This window comes from Nelumbo lutea, chromosome 4 (assembly GCF_056320005.1).
Source record: "Nelumbo lutea isolate HS-2025 chromosome 4, American lotus-T2T, whole genome shotgun sequence".
NCBI classification, from domain to species: domain Eukaryota; kingdom Viridiplantae; phylum Streptophyta; class Magnoliopsida; order Proteales; family Nelumbonaceae; genus Nelumbo; species Nelumbo lutea.
This window is the reverse complement of record NC_142687.1, coordinates 5,300,996-5,328,552: the sequence shown is the minus strand read 5'-3', so window position 1 is coordinate 5,328,552 and position 27,557 is coordinate 5,300,996. Positions and strand designations below refer to the sequence as shown.

Below are 27,557 nucleotides of genomic sequence, written 5' to 3'. Positions count from 1 at the left end.
GACTTTGGACAGGATGATTCGGCCTCTGCGTGCTTTGCTTGATCTAGACCGTCCAGCCGACCAATATCCACACAATCCAACCCGAATCCGAACCGACCCGATTTAGCTACATTAACCCACTTCGGGTTAGCTAGTCTAGTCCCAACCTCGTGCACAAACCTGATATAGTCCAATCAAAGTCAATCCACCATTGACTGAACGGGTCCAGTCCGGTCTGACCGGATTGATCCAGATTAAAACAATTCTACCACCCTTGAACCTAAGTGGTTTAATTTAGTTTGACCGGTCTGAACCTAAGTGGTTCACTCAAATCCGAAATCCAAACATAGTCAAATGGTTTTGCCGCTTGTGTAAAAAAAACATGCATGTAATGTGATTTGAACCTTCACTACCTATGTAAATAATGACTACAATAACCACTAAGCTACAACCAACTTATTTGTTAAGAGAGAGAGAGAGAGAGTGTTTATTTTTTAAGTCCATAAATATAAGATTAATGGATTTGAGCGGATTGGATTGGGTTAAAGTGGATTTAGGTTGAATCCAACCCATTTAATTTTATATAACCGGGTCATTAATGGATTGACGGGCTAGATGGATTGAGTTGAAACTCAACCCAAACAAATCTGCCCAATTGCCACCCCTATGTGTGATTAACATTTTGAGAGAAATTTGGGTCCCTTTTGTTTTAAATGTGCATATTATTTTTAGGAATATTCAGTTGGATAATTTTTGTTGGAAACTTGCAAGGAACGAATCCCTTTCTGTTAAGAATGCCTACATTTCAATTTGGAAAAAGAAGGGAATTTCGGCTTCCTTCTCATAGAGAAAAATTAATTAAAAAGGTGTGGTAGCTGAAAGTTCCCACTAGATATAAATTATTTTTATGGTGAGTTATTAGGAATTTTGTTCCAGTTTCCTCTCTTGTCGTGGATCGTGGATTTAAGTGTTCAAATTTGTGTTTTGTGTGATGAGAATGTGCTTCATTTGTTTTCTGAATGCCAGTGGCAAAAGCTGTGTGGTTTTTCTCTCCGTGGAATTATAGAACTTTTGGATGAAGATTTGGAAAGAGTTTAAGTTATTGCTTGATTGGCAATCGCGTGTTACTACATCTGGATTTCTAGGAATAATGTATTTTTTTAGATCTCAATCTTTCTCTTTGGACCGTTTTACCACTACCCGGCACAATTGGTGTGGTTTTTAAAACCTATTTGAGATCTTTTGAGCCTCATCAACGGACTAGGTTTCAGGGATCTTATTTTGGTAGGGTACAATCTCTGAACGTGATCGGTTGTTATATATTTTGTGATGGAGGTACCGTTGAAGCTAATCTGGGTGCTTTTGGTATTGTTCGTCGTTAATCTGACGGACCATGGGCCATCTGGAAGGGTTTTTTGTCTGTCATTATCCTTTGGGACTGCTCTATCTCGGTTAATGCTCTAGATTTAGCTGATTTTGGAAGTTTTTCTTTGTCTTGTATATTATTAATGGACAAAGTTGTTGGTTTGTTTAACTTTTTTATTTTCTGATATTCAATATGTCAATAGAACTATTAATATGCCTGCCCATATTCTCGTAGTGGCCTAAATACATTTTTATAATAGTAAATTAGTAATGTTGTTTTTGTAAAAAAAAAAAAATCCTATCTTTTCACCAACATTTTCTTTTGCAATTGAAAATTGGAGATCAATGGCATGCAAATTGATGAATGTTGTAATTCATTTCCACTTGTCTATGTCAGACAATTGCTTTTGTCGAAATAGCATCAATGCCCCCATAGAGCACATTCAATGTTCAAAATATCTATACACACGATATGTCAGTAGAGGTGTATTGGGCAATATCGATAGTGTTTTTTTTTTTTTTTTTTTTTTAATTTGCTCAAGAGGAGCTAATTTAAGGTCCGTCTACCCCCTGAAAGGGTCAAAACCCCGATACACCCTCTGTAGCCTATAGGGGCATATCGGGAAGTTCCTGATACGATATTTATTGGCCTGATATGTGTTAATACTTTGAACCTTTAGCACGTCCCATAATCCATCCCATCCGTGTATTGGGAATATCTCCCCATGACAATTACGAGAGATGTTTCCAATGCACACTGAGATGTGCATGTGAGTGCCTGTGGGGCATGCTCTCTAGGCACCAATCTGATCTCTTTCGGTCTTTCTTGTAAATTGTAGAATGACACTTTTTTTTTTTTTGGATCTATTATAATTATTCATGAGTGTCTGGGTTTTGAATCTTTAAATGGTTAAATCTTGAGAGTATTTTGGGAATTATTTCAGTGTAAGTTTGGTTGCGAGACTGGTTCAACCAAGGGCCAAGGCCAATCAAGGTTGTTTTTTGAGTTGGTTTGGGTAAGGTAAATCCCTAAACACTAGAACTAGCCTGGGTAGGGACCAGTCCCAATAATTTTGGAACCAGGCCTTACTCTGTAATTAGACCTTTTCATGAGCCGGGCTCGGGCCTAGCTTTTGCCAAAATTTGAATGGGCCTGGCCTGAAGCCCAAGCCTATCATAGTGTAAAGTCAAGCTTAAAGCCCAACCCATGAACAGATCTACTCATAATAAATTGGGTAGGGTTGATTTCGAAGCCAGCTTGAGGGTAGTTCCATTCAGTTCCAAATAAAACCTACCTATTTGTTCGCCCCTAACCAGGGGTAGGGTGCAACCGAGCCAAATTGAGCCAAAATTTAGCATGTCTTTGGGTTTGACCAAAACATTTGAATTCGATTTTGAGCTCGATATGAACTCTATTTTCCTGTTCAAATTTGGTTTAATTAAAAATTCCATAATTATAGATATTTTTTTTCCGAGATGCATTGAACTCAAATCGAACTTCATTGAATTTGAACTTGAATTGTTAGATTTTTTTTTTTAAGTTTATTTAAAGCTTGAATCAATTACATCATCGCCAAAACCAACCCCAAAGGGCCCCTAAACCTTTATGAAGATAAGATTTAATCCCAATTCCCAAGTCTATACTACAAATAACTACAGACCTTACCAACTCAGCCAATTGGCATCCCAATGTCAAGGTTATGAAAACCCAGACTCTAGAACATCCAACAGCATGGAAAGCCACCAGAGAGCATGCAGCGCTTATTAGGTTGAGAATAAGTTTTAGCACTTCCACTGTCCAAATTACCCATGCATGGTTCGCACTTTATTCTTTTTGCTATATTTTTGGTCCTGAACACTCTTAAGCATATTTTTCAACGCTTTAAACTTTTTTTTTTCTTTCTTTTGCTTTCTTTTGTCATTGCAACTCAGATCCAACCTAAAATTCACATATAAAGAGAGGTGACACGTGAAAATAGATTGCTTATAGCACTTGGTGTTGGTGGCCAGATTAGCTTGGTACCAGTTCTTTATGACAGAGACAGGGCTATCAATGAATTGGGTGGACCGTGTAGACCTCTGCTAGAACCAGTTGTTGCATTTCAATTGTAATTCGTGATCCGGGATGGTTCGACCATGGAATTTGGACTGGGTTTGTTTGCATCTTTTCCAGTGCTTAGGAGTTAGGAATCACGTCCCTGTTAAGCAGGAGCATTTATGACAATGGAACTATGCAAAATAAGTAAAATTTATGAAAATGAAACCATGGTTTTTTTTAGAGGGAAACCGGGACCCGGGAGATGAATTGAAGGGTCGATCCTTGAAACGGAAGCTTCAACCCTTCAGCATCACCCATCTTTTGTCAGTCTTTGTCTTTGAAGGGAAAATTCATGCATATACAAATACCAAATCTCCCACCATTCAAGGCATTTCTCCTCTGTCCGCTTAATCACTCCTTTTTTTTTGGTTTCTTATCAAGTTTGATGTCATTCTGATTTCTGACACAGGATTCAATAGCTGAGGTTGCTTATTGTTGTTGTTATAGAAAATTGTGTCCAAGTTTCAGCAATGGGATCACTTCACATGCCAGTAAAAATGAGAAGCTCTACATTGGTAGAGACCTCTTGCGGATATCTGCTTCAGGAACTGCAGGTAGATTCACTTGGTTATGTCAGTTAATCTGCTTTTTCAATGATCCACATATACACAGGTAGATATGTGCGTACTTAATATGTTGCTTTTGTTTCTGCTTTCTCATATGTGCATATCTTGGAGCAGTTAATTTGGGATGAAGTTGGGCAAGATGAGTTTGAAAGGGAGAAGGTTCTCCTAGAATTGGAACAGGAGTGTTTGGAAATTTACAGGAGAAAAGTTGATAGTGCAAGCATACACAGAGCTCACCTGCATCAAGAATTGGCAGATTTAGAGGCTGAATTCACCCATCTGCTCGTGTCTCTTGGGGAACGATCGTTCCTTGGACGGGTACCGAATTCATTACTCTCATATACGCCAACAGAACACAAATGTGCTTATGTTTGTTACTTGACATTGATTTTCCTTTCTTTCACTTTCTTTTTCTTGTATGACAGAACTGAACTATACCTATAAATGAATATAAATGTACCAATGCAAGAATACGTGCATGTCAATTAACCAAAATATGAAAGAAACCTTCCTAAGTAAAGGATATGATAATTCATGTCTGGATAGGATGACAGGGGGAGTCATGTATCCGCCTATTACACTTTGACAATTCCTAGGGCACTTCAAAACATGAAATCCCCATACACGCATGATGCATCCAAGGAATTTTTTCTTTTACCATGAACTAGATCATAGAATATTATTAATTCCTAAAAAATTTTAGAGGAGCACAGCCTCTTGTGACCTTCCTGAGAAAAGTAGGGAGTGAAGTATAGTTGAAGGATTGAAAACCCAGAACCACTAATTCTACAGCTAATGCAAATATGGACCCAAAGGCCAAAGCAGAGATTGTCTATACACTCCCTCATTAGCTAGACTATCTGTGTAGGCATTTGCTGATCTTGGTTGTTGGTATACTATCGAACAAGCAGTTCAACCTGCATACATGGAAACATGGATTCTAATTTTTAAATAATTTTGTACAACAGCCAGAAAGATTGGCAGGAACACTGAAAGAGCAACTGGACTCGACCATCCCAGCCCTGCAAGAGATGCAGCTGAGGAAGGAAGAAAGGGTGAAACAGTTCCAAGATATCCAGATGCAAATCCAGAAAATATCTGCAAAAATTGAAGGGAATTCAGAGCTTGAAATTTCACAGTCAGATATCATTGTGAACGAGAATGATATTTCTCTGAAGAAACTTGAGGAGTACCAGGTGGAGCTACAAAGGCTCCATGAAGAGAAAGTACAGAAAAACAATTCTTATCAGTTGCAATGTAACTATAGGCTAGGAACTATTGACTACATGTATGTCCTTGTTTCTTGACTTTCAGAGTTATAGACTACTCAAAGTAGAAACCTATATAAGTGCCCTCCGCAACCTTTCTGCAACATTGGGCATGGATTCCTCTGAGATCATCACAAAGGTTCACCCAAGCTTGGATGAAACATGTGGACAGCAACCAAAAGACATAAGTGATACCATTTTGGCCAGGCTCAAGACTACTGTCAAATCTCTTGAAGAAGAAAAACACAAGAGGCTTGAGAAGGTAACTCTTACCAGTGCTTTCCCTTTGTTCAAACTGACCTGGAACCTGTGATACTGGAGAAATTAACTGGAAACATAAGCATGAAATTAACAACCGTACATCTGTGATGCATCAAAATTAACTAATTACAAATAAATACTAATGAAGGTATATTCCTTTTTTAAAGTGATGGTGAAAAAATGATAATTGTTAAGGAATTTTGTTAGCCAATGTTGAGCTTGTCTTACACTGTTGGTACATATCCTGATAATGGAGGAGGGTTGTGTTAGGTGGGAAACTGGCATTAGAACTTTTTGCCTATACTCTTACGAGCATGGATCCTAAATGGACCTGGATTCATGTAGACAACCCCATATAATTGGAACAAGGCTTAATTGAGTTAAGGAATTCCAATGTAGTGTGACAAATATGAGTGATGAAATTTGGGGATTTGGAAACCTGAAGCAATAGAATTTACAAATAGAAAAATGGAGTTTCAGTTGAGAAGAGCTATATAGGATTTTTGAACAGGCTAACTTGGGGTTTTATAAACCAGAATAAATATAGGACACAGGGATCTTGGGTTGACATACTGTAAATAAGGTAAAAGAATATGAAAGACTAAAAGAAGTTATCAGCTATTAGGAGTTTAGGGTATTTAATTTTATACTTGGGCAAGATTTAGAGGTGAGTTTAAGGATTAGAAATGGGATCCATTAAGATATAAAACTAACAATATACGGTATCAAGAATCAAGTACCTGAAGTAAAGGTATCGAATTTGAACTCAATAAGAGGAAAAAAAACAAGAATGAGGATATAAAATTTGAACTCAAGTTGATGTCCTTCAGAGTAAGACAATCCATGGCCATTCATTGAACTAAATTGCATAGACCATAATTGCACAATATGCACATTTCCCATCAACTAAGAAAAGTAAGCAATAAAAAAAAAACTTGATTATCATTTAATTCATAAAATTTCTATCTATGCCGAAGCCGAATGATATGGCCAAATAAAACTTTATAGCATAGCACTAACTGTAAAAGTTGAAAAATAAGGGTTTTGGCTGTGAACTTTTGCAATTCTCTTAAAAATGACAATAAACATACTACATAAAGATAGAAATAAATATCATCCCTTATAAATTTTCCAAAAACTATTTTTTTTTATGGGAGCTCCAGATAAATAAAAAATATCTGTTTTATCAATTAACTTTGCAAATTTTGCAGCTTCACAAACTTGGGAAAGGATTGACAAACTTGTGGAATCTCATGGACATTCCCTATGAAGATCGTAGGCTATTTTTCCACGTGATCAATTTTATAGCATTCTCAGCAGATGAAATTTGTGGTCCAGGAAGCCTCGCCCTAGATATAATTCAGCAGGTCAATAAAATTATTAGCAGTTACCAAGACATAGATGATTATAACAACGTCTCATCTGGTATTCCAATTTTCTAGGCCGAGGCTGAAGTTGAAAGATTGGATCAGTTAAAAGTAAGCAAGACGAAACAGCTTTTCCTCAAGAAACAGATTGAACTTGAGGAGATATGCAAGAGATCACACATGCAGGTAGTTGCACAATCAGAGATAGATGACATAATAAACCTCGTAAATTCTGGTGAGATCAAGTGTTTATTTTATATTTGTATTAATTATTGACTTATGTGGTATGCTTTTGCATTTTAAACTATCTCACTCACTAACACATACATATGTACTAAAGGGGAGATTGAACATGGATATCTCCTCATGAGCATGGAAGAACAGATATCAAAGGCAAAAGAAGAGGCTTCTAGCAGGAAGGCCATAACGGAAAAGGTGGAAAAATTGATATTATCATGTAATGAGGAGCATTGGTTGGAAGAGTACAACAGGGTTAGTTTCTTTTGATCCACTAAGCTACATAACTAGTCTGCAAGAGATTTGTCTGGCTCCTGTACAATTCATCTATCACATGCATGTTTTCAGGATGACAATCGATACTCAGTGAGCAGAGGTGCTCACAAGAAGCTGAAACGTGCAGAACGTGCCAGAATAACAATCAGCAAAATCCCTGGTGAGTATAATGAGTGAAATAATGCTCAGAGAACTCTAAGTCGATAGAAATTTGTCCATAGGAATTGGCAAATTTGACTTGAACATATCAAAACTCCTCAATTTGAATTAAACAAATTACTGGTCTAGCCATTAATCCCATTAATTGCTTTATTTATTTGCAAGAAAGGGATTAAAAAAAAGAAATGGGAAGGAAAAGTAAACCAATAATAACCTCATCAATCAGAAAATTGCATGGAAGAATTGATAAAGAAATCATCTAATATTATTTTACATAGTGGAAACATGTAAATGATTTAATGCTTGTACATCTATACCAATTAAAAGTCTATTCTGGACTTTTCTGTTATGGGGATATTATAATGAATCAACTGACAATGATGATGACTATGACAAATCATATGTTTTAACATAGATGTTACAAGTGCAGCTTTGGTGGATACGTTGATAACAAAAACCAAGATATGGGAAGAAGAAAGGAAGAAAGTCTTCTTATATGATTCGGTGAGACATTGTACCTTGTTTTAGTAAAACCATTTTCTTCCTCACTAACATTAATGGCATGGCATAGAAACTTTGTAGTGTGATGCTGCAATTAATTTCCAAGTCATCCTTGATTCTTTATCATTATGTTGAAAAAGATGCACTTTTTTATTGTTAAATGATCAGTAAATATGAGAACTAATGCACACAAATCTTGGAAAGCTTACTTGAGCTGAAATTGTCACATCAGAATGACTTGGAAATAAGCCATTGAAATTGTTCCTATTAATTCAAGAAACTATCAATATTTTGCTTCAATTTTAAAAAGGTGAAAACCCAGACGTTAAAGCAATCATTCAAACTAGAGATTGACATTTTTATGTCCATTATTTGGTATAGTTTTTAAAGAGTTAATGTAGAATAGTAGAAGATGCTATCAGTGGTACACAAACTGCATAATAAGATGGAATTTAATGTAAATCAATGTAAAGCTACTCTAAACCATGATACCCACGCATGGACGCTAACATGGACAGACATAGGAAATGGGGATATGACTCCATTTCCTAAAATTCTGGACATGTATGATATACACAATTTTTTTATAGTATGATTTAGTAAAACATACAACTCTACATATTTTGAAAGTGTTATAATGCCATATAGTATATCCAAAAGTGTCCATGCAGTATTTGCTATCGTACTGGGTACATGTTCTGTACAACACTGGTATGCTAGGCATGTACAGGTATCTGGGTTCCGTAGGTTCTTATATCACTAGAATGGCCTAAATCTGAAACATCGTAAGATTATAATATTTATTCATTTAATGACAGGGCAAATTGAAGCAATCAAGTTTCATGTGTAATTATAGGTCTAAAACTCTGGATTCTAAAACGTGTGAGAGCTTCCAATTTTTATTGCCCTGCAGGACCAAATTCTCTTCTTGATAGGACTGATTATTCCTTTTTGTATAGATACCTCTCTTGGCAATGTTGGAAGAGTACAATTTGGTAAGGCAGGAAAAAGAAGAGGAGAAGCAAAAGCAAAAGGTAAGTATCACTTGGTAATAACAAAGTTAGAATATTATTTTGAAAGAATAGGTTCAATTTTTCTTCTTTCTTTGTTTCTTTAAAAAAGGAGCAGAAAGACAATGGCATGTTACTCAGAAATCAGAATCACTAACATGCTGCCCTCTTTATTGTCATTGATTTGTAATGATTCTTGTATAGGAAATTAAGAGGTTGCAAAGTCAGGTGACAGTTGAACAAAACTTATTCAGATCACGGCCCAATACAAGCAATCGGCGTCTTCCAAACAGCAGCTCAAGTGGAAGTCTTGGCAGCGATATCCCTTTGAACAGGCGGCCTTCCATGGGGATCCATCAGCTAGGATCAGGTAGAATCATTTCATCAAAGCATGCCCATCACTCCATCATAAAAGAAAGTCAGAATGTACAGGGACAAAAGAAATTCATCCAAAAGTATTGAGTTGCACATCTTAGGGAAGATACAGAATCAGTGGTCTCAGCAACATATTCAAGCCCATTCTCCCTGGTTTTTAAGATGTAATATGAAATGAGGCAAGCCGATTTTTTTTTTGCCATCCTTTATGTAATGTTAGATGAAAGCCTGTTTCTCTTCAATACATAAATCTTGTAAAAGAAAAACTCCAGCTTGTTTTTTATGGAAATACATGTCAGATCTTGTAAACGAATAATTCCATGCCCTTCAGGAGCAGAGGTGTTTCAGAAACCACAAGGGAATTTCTTAAGATAAGCAGGTCCTATATTCTCTTAAGATAAGCAGGTCCTATATTCTCTTAACCATATATCTCTTGCAAAGATTAAAGCTTGCCTTCACTTACAGTCCTCCGTGAAAGATGACTGCTTGGTGGTGATTGGATGGCTCGAGTCTTGAGGAGAGTTGCAGGCACATGGGTTCATAGACATCTCGTTAGAAAAGCAAAGGTCATGGCATCTGGGCTGAATTGCTCGTTCAGAAAGATACAACAAAATCTCATTGATCACTGTTAATGAAAAATAACCTCAGCTTGTTTGGAGTCAGTTTAAGAAAATGCCCATGTAATGATAATTTGCCCCTGCATCAAAGTCCCCAACTAAAATCACAAGGAATTCCTGACTGCCAGTACAAGATTTATTGAATGGATGATTCCTATTTCTGAATGGATTTCTTTCAACTTAATAGGAATTCATAATCAATATGAAGTACAGCATACAAACACGCCAGGCGTCTATTGCAAATAACCGCATCCCACATCATACACGAACCACTTCCTGCACTTCACATACCTTCATCATCTAGAGACACAGCAATGTGCGCTTTGCAGTTCAAGTCTTCAAGATACCAGTTATCCTCATTGGGAGATATCAGAGAAAGAACAATCAACAATGGAAGAAAAGCATGGCCAGAGTGTGGAAGCATGAAGAAACTAGAATTGATGGCTTGTGCTTGTTGTCTCAACCATGAGACATAAGGCGGACAACGACAGACTATTTTTGTATTTCCAGCCTACAGTTGGGTGTCTGTCATCATTTTGATGGTGATAAGATGCAACAAATGGATGGAGACAGAGTGAAAGGCTTGAAAGTGCAAAGTGAAAAATTTTGGAAGTAGACGAACGAACGGAGTTAAACTGTTTCCAGCCTTCCTGGCTTGTAATACATGGGGACCCGGGTCACTGGCTCCTAGTCCCTGAACCCACAGTCCCACTATCCCATGAACCGGGGTGAGCCCAGTAGGGTTGGAGTTAAAGTCTTAACGAGGCCGCGGTCGTTCCTGTTCTAAACCGAACCGTTGGCAACTCCTAATAATGGTTTTCGGAGTTCAGGACATTCAAGAAAAGTTCGCGGGGAAGGAAAAAGAGCAAAGAGTCTGCACATTCAAGAGAGAGTGAAGGATGATGAAGATCGAAGAGGTTCAGTCGACCACAAAGAAGCAGAGAATAGCTACCCATACCCACATCAAAGGCCTTGGTCTCGATGTATTGGCTCTCTGGAATTATATATTAGTATCAATATATTTTTCACAGTTATTTCTAGCGTCTGCAGCATAAAGGGAGTGGGTTTGTGATATTTTAGCTTTAGGAGTTCATGATTTAAGTTGGCGTCTGGTCATGTTTCTCCTTGGTTGTAACTAAATTGTGATGTTCGAACCTTCTCAAGTTCTTCTTCTTCGGCATTATGTTTATTATTTATTTGCGCTCACTGGTTACTGCATTTCTGCTCTAGCCCAATGGAAGAGCGATCTCTATGGCTGCTGGGTTTGTCGGTCAGCTGGGGGCTCGAGAAGCAGCTGGTCTAGTCGTTGATATGATACGGCAGAAGAAGATGGCTGGCAGGGCAGTCTTATTGGCCGGTCCTCCTGGAACAGGGAAAACTGCATTAGCCCTTGGAATATCCCAGGAGCTTGGAAGCAAGGTACTCAACTCTTAAGTTTTCTATATTCACCAACGTCTCGTTTCCTCGGTTACAACTGATCCTGTCCACGTTTTTCTTAATAATTTTGAGTTAAATTCTTTTTGCGGTTGCTCCTTTCACTACCTCTGGCTGAACTTTTATACTTTTAGCACTAGTGTTGCAATGTTGAAAACATTTCTTTGGTTATATTTAAAATGTAGGTACCGTTCTGCCCAATGGTTGGATCAGAAGTATATTCGTCAGAAGTAAAGAAAACTGAAGTCTTAATGGAAAACTTCCGAAGGGCCATTGGTCTACGTATCAAAGAAAACAAGGAGGTCTATGAAGGAGAGGCAAGCCGCCCCCCCTCCCCCTTCCAATTCTATTTTCATCTCCAAATTTCCTTCCAGTTTCTGATTTGTTGGCTAACCTGTTCCTGTTTTAGGTGACTGAAGTTTCCCCTGGAGAAACCGAGAGCACTACGGGTGGCTATGGGAAAAGCATTAATCATGTGATTATTGGGTTAAAAACTGTCAAAGGAACCAAGCAACTGAAGTTGGACCCAACTATTTATGATGCTTTAATTAAGGAAAAGGTTATGCCTTTTGGTTTGTTTATTTCTTTATTTTTTGGCATGTATGCTGAGTTGAATATTTTGAGTTCCTTTGCTTCACACCTTTTTCCTACACCATTAATATAATTGTTTCAATGTTATAGAATATTCTTTTACAAATTTGAGCATGTGTTTTTATTTACCTTTGCTGTTTTTTTTTTTACATTTGCATGTTTGCACTACTCCAGATAAATAAATTTGTAATGTTGGGTCTTATAACATCCCTTTTGTAATTGCAGGTTGCTGTTGGTGATGTTATATATATTGAGGCAAATAGTGGAGCAGTTAAAAGGGTCGGTAGAAGTGATGCTTTTGCTACAGAATTTGACCTTGAGGCTGAAGAGTATGTTCCACTTCCTAAAGGAGAAGTTCACAAGAAGAAAGAGATAGTTCAGGTTTGCTTAAATTCATGATAATGCTACAGAACCTTCATTTATTAGTAAATGTTTTTCTTTTTTGTGAAGATACTGCTATTATTTCAAAGAAACTCTAAAAAAGTGATACAAATTTCAGGAGTTCCAAGTTCAGTTAGATGTGGAGGCCATTGAGAGCCATATTGCAACTAATTGAGAAGACTAGTTCAAAGCCTGTAGCTTTATATTGTTATGTGTTGCACTCTAACCATTCACAGCCATGGTGCAATTTATCTTTGCCTATGGGTCTAACCTTTTTCATCTTTTCTGAGAAAACTTGAACAAATATTATCTAAAAGGAGGAATGGGTAGGTTTGTAGTCATTAGGTTTCCAATGCCAATGTTTTGCTTTGAATTCGGGAAAGTGTTTCTGGGTCCAAACTAAGCATGCTCATGTCATCTAATAATGGAGCTGTGGGTTGGGTTATAGCTTAGACATGTAAAGAAAATGATACTTGATCTTATATTCACTTTATATGTAAAATTTGGCTTCTATAAAAAAAAAGATTAAATTACAGCTCTCTTAAGTGGAGAGTTAGTATCTATTAATTTTTTTTTTTATTTCTGAATGATGCACTTATGCTGTATTTAGATTTTAAAAGAATCATATATATAAAAAGACCTCTGATTTAGACAATCTAGAAGACTTGTCAAGGTTGAAAGGGCATTAACTTGTAAGGTCCTAGTCTGGAATGTGCCATTGGGATTCTCTGTAGTGAACTCCGTGACATGAAGATTCTATGGTAGGTTGGACTTATAGTGCAACTGATATAGCTGAATTTCATCTTGCATTTATCATTGCAACATGAAAGATTGAGAGAGTAAACTTTTTCTAACTCTTGTAATATATACTAGTTTGACTATCAAATTATTTTGCTAGGTATATTATTTACTTTTCTGGATTTATGTTGATTCATTATTTTGCTCTTTCCCCATATCAGGATGTAACATTACATGATTTGGATGCTGCAAATGCTCGACCACAAGGAGGACAAGATATACTATCCCTAATGGGCCAGATGATGAAACCTAGGAAGACTGAGATAACTGATAAACTACGACAAGAGATAAACAAGGTTTTGTTTTATGATCTTTTATCTAATGACTGTGACCATTGTCTATTCTTTTTAATTTCAAGATAAAGTAATTTGGAGATTCCCAAATTCATATGGATTAAACTTAGCTGAGGAGTTGTTGATGCTTGATGGCAGGTTGTGAACCACTATATTGATGAAGGAGTGGCAGAGCTTGTCCCAGGAGTTTTATTTATTGATGAGGTTTCTATTTGTTCTGGCATTAGACTTGCTAAGGAAAGGAGAAGAGAAGAAAGAGAGCTGGGGTGGGAGTGGGGGGAGACAGTAGTCAGTCTGAAAAGAGATTAAACTGATCTCTCCCAATCAGCTGCTTATATATACTACTAAAACCGATTACTATACTGTTCTGTCCCTTATTAAGTATGGGACACCCTCATCAAGTATGGGACAGAACTGTACAACATAATATAAAGGAAAAAGACATAAACAACCCTGTCCACTCACAACTTAAGCCCATTTTTGGATCAAGTTGTGAAAGGAGAGCATCACAGATTTCTGAGGTCAAACTGGTGGAATTTATTCCTTTAAAATTCACCTACTTTTGCATTGAGTCCCTCATCTAATAGACTTGGCAGAAATGGAATCTGGTGAATCAGTTTGATTTTCCTTTTATTCCAAATTCCACCTTCTGTTAAGCATCCTAAAGAAGTTATTAGCATTGATAGTTTCTCTGAATTATCCAATCATGATCTGCAGGTTCATATGCTGGATATGGAATGCTTTTCATACCTAAACCGAGCTTTAGAAAGCTCATTATCTCCAATAGTAATTTTTGCAACAAACAGAGGTATATGTAATGTGAGGTATGATTCTTAATCCTTCGGAGGTGTTAATGAATGTCGATTCTGCTTGGGCATTGTCCTTGCCAATTTTCAATTTGAGCAAGCCAGGTTTATGAAGAGTTTGGCAATTGAACTGTACCCCATATAAGGACCCAAGACCATATGCAATGGACTACACAGAAAGGGTGATGATTTTTTATATCCAGTGAAAAGACGGGAAATCCTTGTTCATAATTGCTGTCAATTTCTATTTTCTGTCCTTTTATATACTGTTAAGTTCTCTCTATCTTTTTGCGAGATTATACTGTTACTTGTCAGAAAAAAAATGTGATAAAAATCAGTAGAAAAGGGTACCTTTGTCTTATTAAACAATTTCCGACCACTAAATGGGATTTGCTTTGTTTCCAAAAGATGTGGTGTGCCAAAACTACCATTTTACCGAGAATGTATATCCAGAAAGTAATAACTCACAAGTTATTTTTATTGTTATCATCATCCAAGTCTGATTTGAGTTACATGATTCTTTCTCAACCATTCTATTTTATATAGAACCAGATCCTCTATTGGCACATATGCTTTCAAATAATTTTCTATTTCCTCAATCCTCTATTGTGTAGGTGGGTTGCTGGAATATGTCTGTGACGCCAGATCTTCGCATATGGGGACTTAGCTAAAAAGGGTCTGTCCATTAAAGAAAATGGCTACACTCTGTACACCCATGACATTTCTGTTGACTTGAGCAGCTAAATAGAATAGAGGGTCTGGAAATTAATTCTAGATCAGCATCCTCTCTCGGGCTTTCCTTTTGCCTGCTAGAGCTTTCTATCTGCATTGCCTCCAAAGGCCCTAGGGCAAAGGACAACCATGTCAAAACATTTCTTTTTTACCACCTATTTTAGTGACAGTGGAAATTCCTTCTTCTAAATTATTTGAATTAGATAGAAATGTATCGTTATAATTTTAAAAACTAATTAAGGAAAACAGAAAGGTAATATATAGACATTCCTGAATTCTACCTTTGTCCAATCACAGATCCTCGTGTATAAATCATCACAATCCAAGCCTTATCTCAACTATATGGAGTTGGCTAAATGAATTTCGTTTCATCATTTTATTCTGTTTAAAGCCATACCCATTGTGTATTTCTTAAATGAATAGTGCAGTCAAAATCATTTTTGTATATGCACACACGTTATTTTCTGCAATGATGTGTTAGCCATGCCTTTTCATGAACATGTGCTTGCAGAGGCACAGATGTCAGTAGCCCTCATGGCATACCAGTTGATTTGTTAGATCGTCTGGTTATTGTACGGACAGAAACATATGGGCCTGCTGACATGATACAGGTTCTTTTTCTGTTATATATACATTGATATCATTGGAATATTTTTTTTAAACTTTGAGGTGTAATATCAATTTCACATTTTAATTTGTTTTCTGGTTGGGCAGATTTTAGCAACTCGTGCACAGGTGGAGGAACTGGTAGTTGATGAAGATAGTCTGGCTTACCTTGGAGAGATTGGGCAGCAGGCATCTTTAAGGTCTTGTATTACGGTTGGATCTTTTTTTGGTCTTTCCATGGATTTCTGATTTGCTATGCTCCTTCATAGTATACCTTTCATGTTGCTAGGTTGATTGCTGTTAAGCTATTCTTGGCAGTAGAATGTAATTAGGCCTTGTGCATATACATCATTGTACGCTAGATGATATGAAAATATACTTACTACAATGTCTAATACATGTAGTGACTCAGGTCAGTTTGCAGTTTTGCCCAACCTATTACCACATGGCTACAAGCAGCCTGGGCCTAGACTCAGGTCCAATTCTAGCTTCCTAATGCTGGCCAACTTAACCATCTAGAGTTTGAGTTAGCTCAAGCAAGGTTCAAAATATTGATACGCCTTATACGCCGGTAGGGGCGTATCGGGCCATATCGGTACTTTTTTTTTTCAAAACCGGTTCAGGGGGGTCAGTTTAAGACTCCACCCCCTGAACCGGTCAGAACCCCGATACACCCCCTGTAGGGGCATATCAGCTGATACGTGTTGATACTTTGAACGTTGAGCTCAAGTATCGAAGCTTAAAGCTGCGATGACAGCTCTATTCATAAGCTTGAATTCACTCTTTTCAGAATTCAGAACTAAGGGTATTGAGTTAATGAAAGTTGGGGAAGTGTATCATCACAGGTGGGTGAGAGTTGTTGCCTGTTGAGTGAGCCAGTAGAGTTGGGAAAGTGGGGGAGCGTAATTGGGCCAAGTTGATATTTGGGTCAGCTTTATGGCTCCTGCAGCAACTTTCTTTGAGTGACTATTTTCCTAGAGGGTGCATTTATAGATAACGTGACCAATATGTTTTGCTGGTAACAATACTGGACTCTTATGATTCAACAAAGCTTGCCTTCTCCTTTTCATGCTGACCTGCTGTTGTTTATATCTTCAGTGCTCCAGAATCAAGGACACATACATTGTTGTTTCCAGGGCATTCACTTTCAATGTGGTATTCGGAATGCTTGATACATTTTGGTCATCCTTTTGTTCATTGTCAATTATCTGATGGGGATCTAAGTTGTATTATCATATTAAAGTAACTTTAACTGCCCCTTCTACTATCTAGGGCATTTTAATCACCAGTCTCTGGAAATCATCTGCTTCTGTTACATCATGATTATATCCTTGCCTTTTGCCTGGGGATGATTATATTCTTGATCAGAGTTTTATGGCTGTTGATGGCTGTAATGGCTTCTTGAAAGAATAAGAGAGAATATAGGGAGAGAAAGAAGAGAGAAAATATCTGGAATCACTCACAGGGTGCCTAGAATCGCTCTAGGGCATGGGAATCACTCACCATAGCTAGCATAAGTTGAAGAACACTCAATAAACTTCATTGCCTTTGTGTAAAACCGGGCATACATATTTATATACTAAACTCATAATAATCCTAGGAGTCAAACTGTTAGACTCATAATAGTCTTAGGAGTCAAACTGTTAGACTCGATACTCCTAGTAGGACTCAAATTAAGCTGCCATATCCTATTTCAATTCAAAGAAGACTCGATAGCTCTAATCCTACTTATGTAATGACTCTGAAACTTTAAATACAAACAAACTATAACTAGACAATCAAACTCTATTGGAGCCTACAGAAAAATTATAAAATGGCAAAAATACCCTTGATGTTCAATTCAATCCAAATACCAAATACCATCACTATGCCATATCAGGACCTGTTGTAAGGCCTTCTTCTTTCTAGAATAAGTTTTCAAGGGTGCTGATTGATTCCTATCAGGATGATTTCACCCTTTTCCTCCATGTTGTTGCTTTCACTTATCCATTCTTTTGGTTGGCATTGCCTCTACTTACCTTTACCAAATGGCCCCTACAACACACTGGTACTTCTTGCAATTTGTGAATTTATATTAGAGTTCTTATGTATTAATGTGCTACATTAGCTCCTCTTTTTATCCATTCATTTTGTCTGTGTTTAAATATTTTGTTTGTTGCAAACGTAGCATTTATATTATGCAGAAAATTTTGCTTGCTCTTGTACTACCAGAATTATGGTAGTACATAGTTTATTTGATGCATTTGGTAGGATCTATTAAGTCTTTTCAAACTGAAATACAGAAACAGTTCATCCTTTTAGGAACCTATGGTAGGGAATTTTTTAATTGAGTTACAGAAGTAATATATCCCTTTTTTTACTGAATTCAGTCTTCCTACTGGTTGCATCAAATAATAAACTAATCAGTTTGCAGTTGGTTAAATCTTCGGGTTAGACTATGATAACTGAAAGACATGATATCTGAAGAACTTATAGCCAATCAACAGGTATCATAAATCAGTTATCAAAAAAAAATTCAACATGTATCATAAAAGAAGTAATCAACAGGTGGTAGTCATCAACATCACGGGGTGCTTTGATTGGTCAAATCTCTTGCGGTACTACATCTTTGCAGTATCATAGATTTTCCCTAAATCTTCAACATGAGCCTTGTAAACTGAAGGCTATGGATTCACAAATGTACTAATAGATTTCATAAAATGTACTTCCATACCAGAGAGCATGTAAACATGCCCATGCCTGAAATGGTTCCTCTATGTTTCCTGTTGCATTGAGCACAAACTTAAAAGCATCCATGCATATCCTACTGCTTGTATGCATGTAGAGTTTTCCTTACTATCTTTTCTTACACAAACTGCAATTGTTGTTTATTCAGGCATGCAGTTCAACTCTTAGCGCCTGCCAGCATTGTGGCAAGAATGAATGGTCGAGATAACATTTGCAAGGTACATAGAAAACTTTGTAAACTGGACCCTATGAACATTCGGAATTTCTCAACTATGATACCGGAAAGGTGTGATACCTGAAGAACATTAACCAATCAGTAAGGTTACCAATTGGATGATACTGGTTGATTGGTTATCAGTTTTTTTAGGCACAGTACCTTTTTAGTATCATAGTTGGATTCAGAAATTTCTTGATGCGATGACTTTTTTCTTTCCATTAACATAATTAAAGGCGGATCTCGAGGAAGTGAGTACTTTGTATCTGGATGCAAAATCTTCTGCAAGGCTTCTTCAGGAGCAGCAGGAAGGATACATCTCTTGATTACTTGTACCCAGTTCATCTAATGCACTCATCAGAAATTCTCAAACAGTACCAGCAAGGAGAGTGATATGCCATCGTAAGATGCAGATATCATTGGATTCAATTTTGGTCCAAGATGATAGCTGCCGGTTCAACCTTTTGAACATTGTTCTGATGTTCTTGAATGGTTAATATGGTATCCCCATGGGTTGTGCACGATTGGCTCTGCATTTTCATGGTATAATTTGTTTGATATGTTTCTTTGACAATCGGGGTTCTATGGTTTTCTGGATGGATATTCTTAGAGCTTCTGAGATATCGTATTTGCTGAGAGCATGTTCAGGGTCAGGGATTCTACTCATGATACAGAAACAGTTGATATTGGATGGTTCTTAAAGGTGGGATGGGGGAACAGTGTTGCCCTCGAAGCTCCCCTCTTTCTTAGTTCCCACCCCATGACGAGTATTTGAGTGCATAGTGGCTGCATTTCGTTTCAGCGTGTCATATGTTCTCCTTGAACATGCATTCAGAAGACCAAAATTTGAAACTGAGGCCCTTAACGTGGGTCTAAACTTAAGTTCTGAGTATTTACCAAAAAAAAAAAACTAAGTTCAGAGTAACAGGACCCACGCCCACCATTAAACGAGTCCCGCCATGGAGCTCTGATGGACAATCACCCATCTGGTTGAAACTGAAACATTGGTATTGGCGTTGTGTTTCCACTGTTTTTTTAATCTTTGAACAGACTAGAAATTTCCCAGAATGTCTTAGGATGGAGGTCCAGGTCCATGCGATCTCGAGAATGGAGGAAAGTTCAAAAGTGTTAAACGAGCACGTCCATTTTTTATTCTGACACTGAAACCCTGAACCTGAAGTACCAGGATTTTGTTCTATTCTATGGTTTGATTTCTAGTGTACTGGTTTTTAATGTAATGGCCTTCCATGGATGGAGTTCCTCTCGGATCTTCCTGGTTGGCATTCATGGATACAAACAAGCGGCGAAGCGTACATACTTGTTTTTTTTTCCGATAATCTCATCCAACGGTTTATACAGGATTTCTTTGGTAGATGGGGGACTATTTTTGTACTCTACCACTCCAAAATTGAAAATTCGAATTCTAGGGTTGGATAAACTGGATGGTCCATCCCATCTTTAACCAAAGCTCTTCCGATACCATGTCTTCAGGGTTGGAGAGTTCAGATAGGAGCGCATTTTAGCTAGGACTAGGAGCCGCAACTTGGGGCCACCGTGGGCGTGGGCTTGGGCTGATGCTATATCTTTTCGCTATCATAGTTCATAGATTTCCCTTTTCGAATGTTCGGCTCGGCAGCATAAGTTTTCTCATTTATTACAGCTTTACAAAAAAAAAAGAAAGGTGCCAATCGATTAGTTGGTAATAAGGTTTTCTGCTGGGGATCGAATGCTGCCTGCACATGGATTGGGAGTTTATGGGTTTGGGCGTTTGGATCAAATATGGACTACGGAGCACAATAGGATCAAATACGAACTACGGACCACAACCGACCGAAACCCGAAGATGTAAAGGTCCGAACTCGGAAACTCTTTCCTTTCCGTGTGAGCCGTGAGCGCTTCTCCTAAAAGAGATCCTAACCGTCTGATTCATTGATCAGTTCTCACAGTGTCCCATAGAACACAGAGACTGGTAAGTCGGTGCACAGAGCCCTTTCTTTTCTTTCCCCCATCTACTTGAAGCATTTTTTCTCCCGAATTTCCCGCAAGCGGAGAAGCTCATTTCAATTTGCCATTCAAAGAAAACAGGAAGAGCGAGAGAAACATGTGAGTATATGTCAATTTCTTAATCTCTGCTCATTTCCTGTGGAAAACATGTACTGAGTTTAAAAATTAGAAGCGATTTCCTCTTTATTTTACTTTATTTTTCTTTCTTTTTCTTTAAATGTTGTCGCAACTGATTTTTATTTGTTATTAAGGAGGCCTTCAATCAATCGTCCCCCAACTCCAGAAGCAGAGGAAGATCAAGAAAAAGAGCCTACCCTTCAAGAAATCATTAACATCAAGGTATGTTTATTTTGTAAATAACAAAGGAGTCACCCCCCCCCCCCCCCCCCTCTTTCGATTTTCAATATTTGCAGTTTAATTGGGCTGCGTTAAATATCCCGGCTTAAAGGTAATGAAGGAGGACGAGAGATAACTAGAAAGTCTGCGTTTTCCCCAAAATATTCCTTTCTTTTGTTTAGATTTTTAAGGCTCGAAAATGTTAATCACGCAATTCGTCTTCATTGGTCTTCTTAGTTTGGTGCCTTTCTTATCGTTACCAAAAAAAACAGAGAGTCGGTCCCAGCTTTAGCTCTTGGGAAGGGTAGACTGGATGCCGTCCTAACAAGTCTTGTTTTATGTTGTCTTTTTTAATTATCATTGTATAACTAATTTTATGTTATTTTGGCCATTTGTTTTCTTTTAGTTGATTGAGAGTGGAGAAAAAGAACGACTGAAAGAGCTTTTGAGGGAAAGACTTACAGAATGTGGCTGGAGGGACGAAATGAAAGCCTTGTGCAGGTTTTCTCTTGTTCAATCTTTATTGTGTTCTAAGTTGCTATATCCTATTTAATTTTAGCTATCATTTAATCTGGTTGGTTAGTGCATCTTGATTGTAAATAATTTAATCATTTCAAATATATTGTTAATGTCTTCTTACTAAACATTTGGGATACTAAAATATTTGATTTAGTGGGAATATAAAATGAATGCAAATTTTTAGGAAATTTGCGAAGTGGATGGCATCCTGTTTGAAACTTAGAATTCTAACTCCCATCATAACTAGGGGAGAAATTTAGAACTGTTTTTTTTTTTTTTTTGAAAACTTAGAACTGTAACCTAGCTTAAAAGTAGATAATAGGTTTCTAGGTATAATTTTTTTCCAAACCTGGGGAACTTCATAAAAAGACACCAAAGTTTGGAAGAAAGGAAAAACAGCAAATAGAAGAGAGAACAGTTTTTTTTCTTGGTTGAGCATGTTTAAGCTGGTATTCCTATTTCTTGACTTCCCCCTAACCCCATTTCACAACTTTCCTACTTTCTTAGATGGATCTTCATTAACAGCTTTCCAATATTCCTATTTTCTTACCAAAAAACTTAAATTTTATTTTCTTCATACGGAGGATGGCTAAAACTTCAGTTTATTTTATAATCAATGACGATACTAAAGGTAGCAATGAAAAAGGAATGATCGCTCATGCCCCAAGTCTAATGGGCATGTTGTGAGAGGCTCAGCTGAGAGCTGACAGTCTTGGGTTTGAATGTGTCATTGTCTCCATGTGTCAACCGTTACCTACATTTTTGTTAGATCTTGAGTGCTTTTGATTGGTTGTGAGATGGTGAATGTTGTTTGGCATTAATTGTCTTTTAATCAAATGGTTTATGATTTGACCATGTAATTTTGAACTTGAGTGCATTGTATCATTTTTAAAGGCAAGTTCGAAGATCTGTTGTACCCTGTAGCTCTTTGATAATATCTGCTGGAGGTTTCTATAGATGTCTTCTTATCCTCATCCTGGTTAAAAGAAAATTATTCCTCCTAGGACTGTTTGTCACTGTTTCGAATGGTTTTATTCTCCAGGAGAAAGCAAACTCTGAAGTGTAATCCTGATTTGCCTTTTATGCGGTATGTCATATCTTTGTAATATTGATGCAAGAAAGGAAAGATATCAAAGGTCTGAGAATATGGTAGTCTTGTGCACTTCTGGATGGTGTTCTTTATCAGTGGCTGATGCCAGAGAAAACAAATCAAATTTGGATTTTTTTCTGATTTTATGTATTTTTTGTAATGTAGGGCTATTTTGGTCATTTTTATGTTACCTGTGACTCTGGCCTGGTTAGTTGTGTTTAAAAATTGAAAGCCATTGATTAAATGGTTTAGGAGTATTGAGTTTTCTCATGATAGTGACAATTCTGCATTTACTTCTCATAGGATTGACCACCCTATGATAATGTCTGTATGTATTATGTAAAGTACAAAAACTTAGAAGGATAAATTGCTTATCATACCAAATTGCTCATCCTTTTTGTGCCAAGTCATCTCCAATTGCTTATCATACCAGATTTTATGTCAAAACTTTACTTAAATCTCTAGGTTTCCAGAATATTTGACTTTTCTTCACAAAACAGAATTTTTGTTCTTTTATACAACCATTCATTGAAGCCTACCCGCCCCCACCATCTATCCAAGCTAAATCTACCTACAAATTTTCATCAAAACATTCCAACTTTGACTTATTCTCCAATTCACAACTTTTCACAATTTTTGGAACAAATCTGCAGTTGTTGCAATCCAGTCTTGAGATTCTTCCTAAGCTAAACCACTCCTATCTTTAGTACAAAGGTGGTCATCCCTAAACCCTTAGTAGCCCGTCATTATCTTCCTAAACACATCATTGGGTCATTCCAGTCCCATATCATTTGCTATTAGTCCTACATTAATTGGTATTAGAGCTGGTGGTTCTACATCCATACCCTATACATATTTTAATCCCACACAAGGAAAGTTATAAGATATTTTCCTTTCTACTCTTTGTTCAAAGTTCTGAGCTGGTTGGACTGTATGTGGACCATGTAGTGTAGTGTCTGTTTCATGGTCTAGTGAGATGTAACTAACCATAAAAATTCTCTGTTAATATAATTGTCATACCATTTACAGAAAAGATATTTTGAGTGTGGTATTAGATTGTGTGCTGTTACTTCTGAAGCTATCAACTTTCCCTCCTCTTATAATCTTATTACTTCTAAAGTCTGAGTTACTGGGGTTAGCTCAACATACTCTCAAAAAATTAAGATTTTATCTACAAGCAAATGGGCCCTTCTATCATGTACCCTCCTTCCCCCTGTGGGAGGAACAATAGCATGGAATTGCTGCTATACAGTCTTCTTCCAACCCATTTCTCACCAAGTGCTCAGCTAAGGCATTATATCCCATTGGGATTGATCTAAAAGATGTCAAATGCTCCCTTGTGAAAATTTTGATATCCCTGATGTGAGATGTCAAATCTCCATTTACCAGTAGCTTCTCCTTTGGCCTATCTAATGGCATTGCTAGAATGACCTTTGACTAAGAGATGACCAAATTACTATCTGCCTTCTCAGTTATTAGCCCAGAAGGAAATATAGTTTACTTAAGCTTCATTTAATCTACCTTTCAAGAAGACCATCAGAAGCTCATACAGAAGGACCATCTTGCCTAGAAAGCATGTCTGTGTTCACGACAGGTTGATTGTATTATCCTTTTTTTTAGTTTAATGAAAACTTTCTTGTTATTATAAAAAAAAATCAAAATTCAGTCTGATATGCTGGGAAAGGCAAAGGTTAATATCTCTGCACACTTAAGGCTGTCATGAAGATGCGTGGATAACGGGTAGAAGGTTTATTCAAAGCTCATTCAAACTGATTTAGTGAAACTTTCTGCAGGTTGAAGCCCATTAAATGAGTAAGCAAGTAATCCTATTTTTTTTCGAAATTAGTGCAGAAACAGACTTGTTTTCAAATGTTTGGCTATTTCTGTCATCCCTAAGAATGTAATGTCAAATAATCTTCCAGTAACTCTACCTCTCACCATCACCTCACTACTTATCAACATCTTCAATACTCCACTCTGAGGTTGGAAAGGTGGCCAGTAAGGCCTATATTGGAATGTTAGATATCCTGGGCAGTGGCTCATTCTAAGAAAATGCAGTCAACTTTTTCTCCATCATCAAGGCAATAGAAGCAGGCCCAAGGAGAAATGAATTTGTGGAATTCTCTTCCTTGTTACTTTGCATCATGGTCTTTCCTTTAAAGGTTTCGTAAGCCGTCATAGACTTTAGCTGTGTAATGGTGGCTGCAAAAATTTTGGATGGTTTCTCTATGTCTGGAAGTTGATCCAAATGTTCTCAGTGAAATAAACATTCCTTTTCTTATTGTAATGTTCATAGCCACTTGCATTGACATGCAAAGCCATCATTTCATGCTATTCGCAATAGTATCTTATATTCTTACTGTATGTTAGTGTTGTCTGCCAATGTATTAGATTGTCTCTTTAAGGTTGAAAGTTGAACTATCCTGTTCAATAACCTATTTCCTATTTTGTTGTGTTAGTGTCATCTATGCATCTTATGCAACATAAACCCTGGTTTTCATTTCTAATTACATAAAGATGATATTTGTTAACTTTTAGTTGCAATCATCTAACTTTTTGACATGTCTCGTTTTTCCTTGATCATGTATCTATAAGCTTGATCTCCAACTCTAATCACATTTGTCATGTAATATTTTGTTTGAATGTGGTGCCATCCTCGATGTCTGAAGGGTTTATCTTTTCTTTTCTTTATTTTGACTTTTTGGTGGGTACTAGGGCATTTACCAGGAAAAAGGGAAGGAACAATGTTACTGTAGATGACCTTGTGCATGTGATAACTCCAAAAGGCCGAGGTGGGATATTCTTTCTTATACCTACTTTATACATTGGGAAGGAACAATGTTCCTCATCCCTTTGTTTTTTGTTATATTTTTCTGTCACAATGTCTTGATTCTTGTTTTCTGTTAATCAATATTTGACAATTTTTTTGTTAAGTATCATGTATCTTTTAAAAATATAATGCTGTAACCTATTTATTGATAAATGATAATGTATACCAGCTCCATTGTTTTCAAGGTGCCAAAGTGAGGCTAGGCAACATGGGAGTGCCTTGTTGCAGTAAAAAACATGTATCCTTGGGTAGTTCCCTAGGCTCCATAACCATGTTTCCTTAGTAATTATCCGTAATTTTTCATAACAAAAGTATAAACTTCATGTTTAAATATAAAAAATCAACATATCCATGAGAAGAAAAAGAAGAAAGAAGAGGTTGAACCCCTATTTTTGTTATCGGAAAAGAAGAATGAAAAAGAAGAAGAAGAAGAAGAAGAAGAAGAAGAAGAAGATGTGTTGATTAGAAAAAAAAAATTAAGTTCTTCCTTATTGGTTCAGGTTTTGAAGTCTTTTGAGGGTTCAATACAGCAGTTAGCAGTGTTAGTGTTGATTAAACCCTAGAAAATAAGAAAATAATAAAAAGAAATTAGTATATAAACACACAAAACGAATATTTTAATTTAATAATGGCTATTTTATTATTATAATCTCAAAAAATTAAGAATATAAAAGTATAAAAGTTTTCGAGGCAAGCCTCTAAGGGCACCTTGTTGCCTAGGCGTTGACAACTATGACCAGCTCTATTCATAAAAAAAAAAAAAAAAAACAACTATGACCAGCTCTTATGAGTGATGTCGTAGCTACAGGGTTAATATTTATTGCAACTTCACTAAGACATTTTCTGCCAGTTTCCATCATGCTTAGAAGTTAGACCACTTTAGTTCATAAGTCATTTTTCGGTATTTCATATGGATGTGCAAAATTAATGGGATTATTCTCCAATTGTTGATAATTTATCTACTTATTATATGTATAAATATTCATGATTTAATTTTTTTAGTATCTTGAGTAGATCAATTATGTCCAGGTTTTCTTGTCTTAACTGCTACCTTATGCATAAAAAAGGTTTATCATATTCATATGGCCGAATGCTGTTTCAAGTTGATGACTCTGACGAATAAACCAATTGGGCAAAGAAATATAATTGTCATGACATCATTATTCTATTGTCATTCAGAATAGATATTACCGTCCTATCAAATTAGGGTAGTGAGGGGCCATTTCGCCACCTAAAATTCATATTGAATATAACATAGGAATATTTCTTTATTAAATTATGTGATTGACATTTTATGGTTTCAATTGCTTTTTTTTTTCATGCAGCCTCAGTTCCTGATTCTGTAAAGGCAGAATTGTTACAACGCATACGGACTTTTCTCGTGTCAGCCGCTCTTTGATTCAACAGGCATATGCTCTGCAACTGCAAAGACTCCACTCGAGCTTCATAATTTTCTTCTAAGATGTGCTTCTATGCTCTACGGCTGGAAAGGTGTTTGAAGTCTTGCAATGTCAGTCCTGTTTAAAGTCTTGACGGAACCTGGCTGTTGTTTAGAATTACCCTTCTGCTTGGGTGAACTGTCTGTTGTATGCTTCAGGTAATGACTGTATAGCATACATGAGAAAGGAAACAAATACCTTGCTGCAGAAGCTTCAAAGAACTGATGTTGTATTTACTTTAGGGCTTAAATGATTGGGGTTTAGTTGTATTGCTCTGATCTTTGTGTCTTACTTCATGGTTATAATCTTGGATGTGTGGTCCAATTTGGCTTTTGGCCCATCCATGGTCCATACAGTCCGATCTTTGGGTCACCTATATCTGGGTCACGTTAAACTAATGAATCTTTATCAGTCTTGGTCAGTAGGTCACATGTTGAAGCCAGATTAAAGTAGCTTTTTCAGGATCTACTAGTACAGTAATATGCTTTCCCAACTTTACATCTGTCTAAGGAGCGAGCCAAGGGTAGACGATAGGCTCAGGCTGCCTCCCCAAGTTGATGAAATGGGTGCTTCGCATAGTCATATTTTATGTGTCGGACTCGCCCATTTCCCAACCACTCTAATTCCACGGATCGTCTAGGTGCCCCTTTTTCTGGGAGAAATCTCACTTTAACCCAT

At 37.0% G+C, this 27,557-nt stretch overlaps 3 protein-coding genes and 1 long non-coding RNA gene across 8 annotated transcripts; 3 read left to right on the top strand and 1 right to left on the bottom strand.

Annotated features, from left to right (window-relative positions):
- Window positions 1-3,604: 3,604 nt before the first annotated feature.
- On the top strand, window positions 3,605-9,778 carry LOC148853538 (65-kDa microtubule-associated protein 8-like). Its single transcript, XM_088983938.1, has 12 exons — window positions 3,605-3,770; window positions 3,890-3,996; window positions 4,123-4,326; window positions 4,977-5,234; window positions 5,323-5,538; window positions 6,749-6,904; window positions 6,980-7,139; window positions 7,245-7,396; window positions 7,490-7,577; window positions 8,007-8,080; window positions 9,037-9,111; window positions 9,292-9,778. The coding sequence occupies exons 2-12, from the start codon at window positions 3,913-3,915 to the stop codon at window positions 9,547-9,549; spliced, it is 1,725 nt and encodes a 574-aa protein (XP_088840064.1). The 5' UTR covers window positions 3,605-3,770; window positions 3,890-3,912; the 3' UTR covers window positions 9,550-9,778.
- On the bottom strand, window positions 9,149-10,587 carry LOC148853537 (uncharacterized). Its single transcript, XR_016112813.1, has 2 exons — window positions 10,371-10,587; window positions 9,149-10,159 (listed from the first exon to the last, which is right to left on the bottom strand). It is a non-coding gene; the product is annotated as an uncharacterized LOC148853537 (long non-coding RNA).
- Window positions 10,569-20,743, top strand: LOC148853536 (ruvB-like protein 1). 5 transcript variants are annotated; one of them, XM_088983942.1, is made up of 12 exons: window positions 10,569-11,062; window positions 11,310-11,498; window positions 11,699-11,830; window positions 11,923-12,072; window positions 12,330-12,485; window positions 13,445-13,579; window positions 13,715-13,780; window positions 14,294-14,400; window positions 15,626-15,725; window positions 15,829-15,920; window positions 18,596-18,665; window positions 20,322-20,743. In XM_088983942.1, the coding sequence occupies exons 1-12, from the start codon at window positions 10,979-10,981 to the stop codon at window positions 20,355-20,357; spliced, it is 1,317 nt and encodes a 438-aa protein (XP_088840068.1). In that variant the 5' UTR covers window positions 10,569-10,978; the 3' UTR covers window positions 20,358-20,743. The 5 variants fall into 5 exon arrangements, with proteins under 5 accessions (XP_088840068.1, XP_088840065.1, XP_088840069.1 ...); XM_088983939.1 differs by having other exon boundaries at window positions 20,369-20,504; XM_088983943.1 differs by having other exon boundaries at window positions 20,153-20,326.
- LOC148853535 (transcription/mRNA export factor) lies at window positions 20,372-27,157 on the top strand. Its single transcript, XM_088983944.1, has 6 exons — window positions 20,372-20,512; window positions 20,599-20,764; window positions 20,917-21,004; window positions 21,408-21,502; window positions 25,326-25,402; window positions 26,766-27,157. Coding segments are annotated over exons 2-6 (336 nt in total). The 5' UTR covers window positions 20,372-20,512; window positions 20,599-20,762; the 3' UTR covers window positions 26,840-27,157.
- The last annotated feature ends 400 nt before the right edge of the window (window positions 27,158-27,557 follow it).